A 7624-nucleotide genomic window follows, 5' to 3' on the forward strand; every position below is an offset into this window, starting at 1 on the left:
GACCATCCTGGCTAACACGGTGAAACCCCATCTCTACTAAAAATACAAAAATTAGCCAGGCTTGGTGGCAGGCGCCTGTAGTCCCAGCTACGCGGGAGACTGAGGCAGGAGAATGGCGTGAACCTGGGAGGCAGAGCTTGCAATGAGCCGAGATCCCGCCACTGCACTCCAGCCTGGGCAACAGAGTCAGATTCCATCTCTGAAAAAAAAAAAATGGGGAGGAGCCCTTCCCAAGACTCTGAACTTCAAAGGCTCTGTGGGCCACAGTCCAAGAAGAGCCCATTGTGGGCCCTTTCCATATACCACGTCCCAAAAGTGTCCTGACAGTGCTCCACAGCCAAGCAGAAAAACCAGTGTCATGCTGAGGACTACCCAAGCCCTAGTCACTGGGGATGAGTGTGACTGCCCGCAGAGCAGAGGGACGTCTCGGGACTCTCAGGAAGTAGCAGACCCTGAGGGTCCCCGGGGAAGTCATGTGTCTAGGTCTCGCTCCAAAGCTGGTCGGCCCCAAGACAGGGGCAGTGACCTCTGAACTGAGTTTAGGGCATCAGGTCCAAGCCTCCTGGGGCTCCCCTGACTCAGTTCTTCCCTCCTTTGGACCTTGGGCTTGATTCACTCCCTGGAGACTGGTGGCTGCTCATAAACTTGCCCAGTGGGCACTGGACAGAGGGAGCTCCTGCCCCCAGCACCCCTGCCACCATGATCTGGGAACGGCATGGATGATTCGGGACGGCTCTAGGGACACTTAGCCTCGGGTACCAGGGCTTATGGTGGCCAGCTCAGCAGAGGCCCCTCTGCTGAGCTGGCCGCTGACCGCTGTGGTACAGCCTTGGGAGTGTCAAGAGGCGCATTACACAAAATTTAAAAAGCAGCCTGGCGCAGTGCAGTGATGTGTGCCTATGGTCCCAGCCACTCGGGAGGCTGAGGCAGGAAGATCACTTGAGCTCGGGAGGTTGAGGCTGCGGTGAGCTGTGATCACACCACTGCACTCTAGCCTGGGTGACAAAGTGAGATCCTGTCTCTATGAAATAAAATAAAGATTAAAAAAGATCCACATACCATGTTCTCCCCCGGCTCCTTCTCTGAAAAGAGACTGCCCACTGAGGGCAGGAGCAGGGGGAGGGAACCCATAGGGAAACCCTGTCTGTGCAACTCTTGGCTTCACCCTGGGCATGTCTGGGGCCCGCCCCTCCACCCTGGGGAGTGCCCCTGTCCTGCATCTGCAGGGCTCTGTGGCCCCAACAAGCTTGGTTCCCATGGTGCATCTCTGGGGTTTGTGGGAATATCAGCCGTTTCAAGGAGGCCCAGTGCCCAAGAGGAGGGCCCCACAGGGCGTGCCCCAGGGCTCAGGCTCTGCTGTCTTCTCTTTCAGACGGGGTCCAGGCCCAAGTCCTGTGAGGTCCCCGGAATCAAGTAAGTCTCCACAGGGCCCCCCACCGCACACCGCAGCTGCTGTGCTGCTCCATCCACCCTGGGGCATTCCGTCCACTCTCTTGAGGTTGCAAGTCCCTGCAAGAGGGATACCATGTGACCAGAGGCCAGTGACAGAGTCCCCACATGCCCACCCCTCAGGCACATAATTTCCAGGGATGATACCCTCTCCTGGGTTCAGGGAAGTTGTTGCCCCCGGGCCCCCACTGTCCCCACCGGGTGATAGGCTGCTTTCCAAGGTCCCAGCCAGGTGCTAGCCGACAGTGGTTTCCCAACCACACAGCACCTGATGGGGGGTGCCCTTTTGCACCGCTGATTTTCTCCCGCCAGCCCCCTGCCCCCCGACCAGCCCTGCCGCACGAGCTCACTCCTGCCTCCCTCTGGCCTTTCCCCAGCATCTTCCCATCCGCCGACCAGGAAAACACTACAGCCCTGATCCCCGCCACCCACAACACAGGGGGCTCCCTGCCCGACCTGACCAACATCCACTTCCCTTCCCCGCTCCCGACCCCGCTGGACCCCGAGGAGCCCACCTTCCCCGCACTGAGCAGCTCCAGCAGCACCGGCAACCTCGCAGCCAACCTGACGCACCTGGGCATCGGCGGCACCGGCCAGGGTAAGGCAGGAACACTCTGCCCTCAGACAGAGCACCAGCTCGTGGAGACAACACAGGCATCTGCAGGATGACTTGGCAGGGTCCTGTCCCAAACACCAGGGCATGGGGGAGAGGGCTGGGGGGTGGCCAACAGGCTGACCCAGCGGGCACAGGCATCCCAGGTAGGGGTGGGGCCTGAGTGCAGGCCTGGTAGGAAGGAGCGTGTGGTGCCCCCAGACACCAGACAGTGGGTTTGAGGGTGTGTGATGGTGCTTTGGGGAGTCCAGGAGGGGAGCCCTGGGGGTTTTAACCCAGCTGGGGTGGGCTAGGCCTTCCCTCCGCCCCTCCTTGCCCCCAGCCCCTCATTGGGGGGCGGGATCAGGCCTGACCTGCTTCCTCCACCCGACATCTGACAGCGACCACCTGCTTGTCACACCCCAGTCTCCCCACTCCCACCCCTGTCTCCAGCTCCACACTCCTTTCTTCCTCAGCCACATCCACAGGGACATCGCACAGGCCCCTCGCCCGTCCCAATAGCTCCTGGCACTGCTGCTGCCCTGCTTCCCCCGGGACCCCCCTTCTGTGGCTACACTGATTGCAGAGGTGTCCCCCCAACTCCTCTGTCCTTTTCCAGACCTGGACCTGGCCCATTGTCAGCGTATCCTGTCGGTTCCGCCCTCAGGAGCTGGCCTAACCTGGCCCCTCTCCCCAGGACCCCAACCCCCTCTCCACCCAGAACAGCCACCAGCCATGGCTTCCTCTGCTTGGGACATTGCACAGCCCCTAGCTCCTTTTCAGTGAAAGCCTGAGGCCTCCAGGGCCTGGGATGTCCACCCTGGCCCACCCTCCACCCTCTGACCTTAGCCCCAGCCCCACCTCAGGGCCTCTCTGCACATGTAGTTCTTCCCCTCCAGGCGGCCGCAGGCCTCCCTCCCTCCCCTGCCCTGCCCCGTTCAGAGCTAGTCCCTTTGGCAAGGCCATTCCAGCCCTGGCCTCTCCTGCCACATTGCTTTCCTGCACCCCTGCCCTGGCCCACATTGCTGCTCCATCCTTAGCTGTTGCCTGTGTCCCCCGTTGGCTGTGCAGTGTGTGACCTGCATCCCGGGGGTGGCAGGCACCTGGCTTCCAAGGAGGAGAAATGGCGTGGCTCCAACTAGCCCCAGGGGGTGGGACAGGCAGGGGGATGCACTAGGGGTGGGGGTAACACATGCCACCTCGCTGTGCTCTGTCCTGCCCCAGAGCTGCAGAATGAACCGGCCCCGGCCTGGTCCACAGCCCATCCTGCCTCTGCCCCAGGCTGGGAAGGCAGCACCAGGCAGGGCTTTCCATGAGACAGTCACATGCTTACATTTGTAACTGGCAGAGTCCCCCTGGCTGCCCTGGAAGAAGGAGCTGTTGGGAGGGGTGGCCACTGGAGCAGGACAGCACCCCAATCGGGGGCTCTGCTGGGAGACTCCAGGGTGAAATTGGCCAGCCTGCGAGCCGGGTTGATGCAGGGAGTGAAGGAGAGGGAGGAGCCTGGAGGCACTCTTGGCTTTGGTGCCAGCAGGGCCAGGGGCAGGCAAGGGGTGTGGAGGGTGCCGTGAATGTTCCTGGGTATTTTGGAGGAGGGCATGGGGACCAGAACAGTGAAGAGGGGACAGGGCCCCAGCCCGAGCGCATCAAGGCTGTGTTCTGACTCCCACACCTGGGCCCTGGGCCCAAGGGGCTCTGCCACTGGACAGAGGGCACCAGAGAAGGCCCAGAAAACACAGCCGATTCGGAGGAGCCCTGTTCATTGTCTCCAGATAGACAGGGCCAGGCAGGGAGCATCCAAACGCACTTGCGCGGAACCAGAAAGCCAAAGGCCAGCGCTGGGGCTGCAGGTACCTCTGCCCCGCATAGAAGCCGCCATCTCCCAACCCCTGCTTTTCCCCTCACATCTCCTCACGGCCACTAGAGCACATAGCCCCCTTCCCGCTGGAGGGTCCTTGGCAAGTCCCCAGCGCCCGCCCTAGAGCCGCGCATCTCCAGCCGGCACCCAGTCTAAACAAGCGCAAGGAAACACACAACACATGTGGAAGCCGGAGCCGGTGCTGGCCGGAGCGACCCGGTAATGCCTGACATGTGTTGGGTTGTTTGTGAACCTGCCGCCCAAGCAGCTCGCCTGGCAGGGGCTTTGCTTTCTGGGCGCCTTTTAAATCAAGCCGAGCTGCCGGCCCCTGGCACACACGAAGGTGGCCCCCTCCCTTCCCCGAAGCCCACCCGCCAGTCAGAACGTGAACTCCTCGGAGAGGAAGAGGCCTTCGTGGCTGGGGAGACAGTACCCCCCTTGGCTCCATCTACATTTCCCGTATCCCTGGCTGCTTCCCAGAGTGCAGGAGGAGGGCAGGCCCTGGCTTCTCCTTCCTGGCCCAGCTTTGAGTCCGGGCGGGCCCTGCCACCTGGCCCGCCCTCCCCTGGCAGCTCTCCCTGCCCGCCCCAGACTTCCCCTCCAGCTGGCTCTGCGCCTGTTCCCAAAGGTGAGCCAGGTTGCCAACAGGAATTCAACAGCAAGGCGCCCGTCCGCCCTCCTGGGCCAACTGGCCTCTCTAGGGGTGGCCGAGAGCTCACTTTGTAGCCAGTGGAAGATTAAAAACCCCCTTGTATTCAGGGCAGACATTAGAGACTGGCAGCCCAACGGCCAAATCCACCCCATAATATGTTTCTTGTAGGCCCGCAGTTGTGCATCTGTGATATGGCCACAGGCCACATCTCGACGTTTCAGACAACAGCAAACCACATATTCAGCAGTGGCCCCATCAGAGTATAATGCCATGTCTTACTGCTCCTTTTCTAGGCTTAGACACACAAGTCCTTACCATTGTGCTACAGTCGCCTACGGTTTTTTTTGTTTTTGTTTTTGTTTTTTTTTTTTTGGAGACAAAATCTCACTCTGTCACCCAGGCTGGATTGCAGTGATGTGATCTCGGCTCACTGCAGCCTTCGCTTCCCAGGTCCAAGCAGTTCTCCTGCCTCAGCCTCCCGAGTAGCTGGGAGTACAGGTGCCCGCCACCGTGCCTGGCTAATTTTTGTATTTTTAATAGAGATGGGGTTTCACCACATTGGCCAGGCCGATCTCAAACTCCTGCCCTCAGCCTGCCCCGGCCTCCCAAAGTGCTGGGATTACAGGCATGAGCCACTGCGCCTGGCCAACAGTATTCAGGACACTCACCCTGTACAGGTTTGTAGCCTGGGAACAAGGGCCCTACCATCTGGCTGAGGTGTGCAGAGGCTCTGCCATCCAGGTTTGTGTAAGTTGCTCTGTGATCCTCATGCACAGCCATGAAATCACCGGACAACGCATTTCTCAGAAGTCACCCCCATTGTTAAGTGATGCGTGACTGTACTTAGAATCAACATTAAAAAACCAGGGGAGTGCCAGTAGAACACCAAATTTCTGGCTGCTCTTGAAGAATCAGACAGCCCAGTGACCATGGACAATGTCCTGCACCTCAAGATGGGCCACAGTGCTCCAGTTTGCCTCAGGCCCCACCCGCCCCTGTCGTCCCACATCCATACCCTCACACACTCCTGACATCTGCCCCTACTTTTGTACCGAGCCCGACCTCTGCTTCTGACCTGGGCACTGAGCATCTCTTGGCCTGCTGGATGCACGAAGTGGTGGATACTCAGGAGAAGATGAGGGAGTGGCCCAGGGTCATGACTCTGAGTGTGCTCTGAGCAGGCTTCCCCCAGATCCTCCCGCCCAGGCGTCTGTTGATGCCTCCCTGGACTCCAGGGTCTGCAAAGGGCGCTTGCTGCCTGGGGAGCAGTCGACAGCACCAGGCTTCCTCCCACACGCGCAGCCAAGCAGAGCTGCCAGGGCGTCCGAGGGGAAGTGCAGGCGTGACCAAGCTCGCCCCGGTGAGCAGCTGCCCTAGGCACGGACAAGGCTGTCTGTCATCTCCCCTCGGCGCTTGTCGGGTGTGTTCTGTGGGCCCACTCACCCGCCGTCTCATCTGCCGGAACAAGGTTAATCTGGTGCCCGGATCTACCGGGGTGAGTCAGGCGGCTTCACCCCCGCCTTGACTGCAGGCCAGACGCTCTTCAGAGCCTGCTCCTGACCTCACCAGGGCCTCACTTTGAACCAGAGAGGGCGGCTGTTATCGACGCCATCTCACCAGCCAGGAAACCGAGTCTCCAGGGTGGATGGGGGTCAGGCCAGGCCCCCAGGGCTCCTCCTGTCATTGAGGGACCTGTTGCCTGTCTGGCATGGTGCCCACGATAACCCAACCAGCCCCAGCTACTGCCACGTTGAACTTGTCCTCACCCAGCTCCATCACTGCAGCAGAATCCAAGGATTGGGTTGCTCAGGGCAAGGGCCTCTGGGGCCGGGGTGAGGGAAGGGGTGATGAGGCAGCCCCTGGCAGGACTTCCAGCAGGAATGAATGTGTCAGACCCTAGGGCAGAGAGGGGGAAGGATGTTGAGGAGTGACATTCTTTAGTTCAGGCAGCCTGACGGGTGGCACTGCGGCTCGGGGAATGCGCCAGGTCGGGGGAGGAGGAAGGGGATGTGAGACATGGGGGACAGCAGGTGCTCAGGTCTGGGGGCCAAGAGAAGCAGCTACAGGAATGGACACATTCACCAAAGGAGGGCAAGATCCATGAGGCAGTGGACAAAACCACAGCATTGGGCAGGACCTGCTGGCTTGAAGCTAACCACAGCCCAAGCCATTTTCAACCAAAAGAAAAAAAAGACATTTATTGTCTCCTAAAAGTGGGAAGCAAGCTCAGATGCTGCCTCTCCCCCATAGCCCTTGAGCTAGCTCCTCCCCTCGCCACAGGATGCCCCACGCACGGCTTCAGACAGCCCTTCCTGGAATTCCATCCAAAGTCCCTGGGAAGACTCTCATTGGGCCAGCCTGGTCACATGTCCATCTGGGGGCCAATTGTATGCTCCAGAGATGGGGACGTGCTGGTTGGCTGGCTGTGAGACACCCGCTTCGTGGAAGGAAGGAAGAACAGACTATGCAGGACTGTGGGACCCCTGGGTTAGGGATCAGGGCCTTCAAGGGGTGCCCAGGTTTGGCAGTTGGGACATGCCCACGGGCTTCTGTCTGAGCAGTTAAGCTATTCCCATGCAGTGTGACTGTGGGTGTGTAAGCAGCCCTTTCTCAGTCATCAGTCTCACACCCACTCTCCCTCCCTCCCACTTCCTTTCCAGGGATGAGCACACCTGGCTCCTCTCCACAGCACCGCCCAGCTGGTGTCAGCCCCCTTTCCCTGAGCACAGAGGCGAGGCGTCAGCAGGCATCGCCCACCCTGTCCCCGTTGTCACCCATCACTCAGGTGCGAAGGCAAGGTGGGGGGCAAGTGGGAGGGGGAAAGGGAAAGGTGGACCCCTGGGTCTACCACTCGGCGGGCCTCCTGCTCCTTCCAGGGGGCCCTGAAACCTTGAGAATGCTCCCAACACTTCTAATTGTTGTTATCATATTTTCAGGCCGGGCACCATGGCTCACGCCTGTAATCCCAGCACTTTGGGAGGCTGAGGTGGGTGGATCACTTGAGGTCAGGAGTTCAAGCCCAGCCTGGCCAACATGGTGAAACCCTATCTCTACAAAAATACAAAAAATTAAC

The 7624-nt window shown here is 60.0% G+C and overlaps 1 protein-coding gene across 1 annotated transcript in view; it reads left to right on the top strand.

The window, feature by feature from the left end:
* CRTC1 (CREB regulated transcription coactivator 1) overlaps positions 1 to 7624 on the top strand; it is a 49731-nt gene that overhangs the window by 25631 nt on the left and 16476 nt on the right. Inside the window, exons 8-10 of the mRNA XM_011991295.1 lie at positions 1373 to 1413; positions 1827 to 2047; positions 7212 to 7336. Coding sequence (XP_011846685.1) covers positions 1373 to 1413; positions 1827 to 2047; positions 7212 to 7336 — 387 coding nt within the window. The remainder of the gene's footprint in view (positions 1 to 1372; positions 1414 to 1826; positions 2048 to 7211; positions 7337 to 7624) is intronic.

This window comes from Mandrillus leucophaeus, unplaced genomic scaffold, assembly GCF_000951045.1.
Source record: "Mandrillus leucophaeus isolate KB7577 unplaced genomic scaffold, Mleu.le_1.0 Scaffold11, whole genome shotgun sequence".
In the NCBI taxonomy this organism is placed as follows: domain Eukaryota; kingdom Metazoa; phylum Chordata; class Mammalia; order Primates; family Cercopithecidae; genus Mandrillus; species Mandrillus leucophaeus.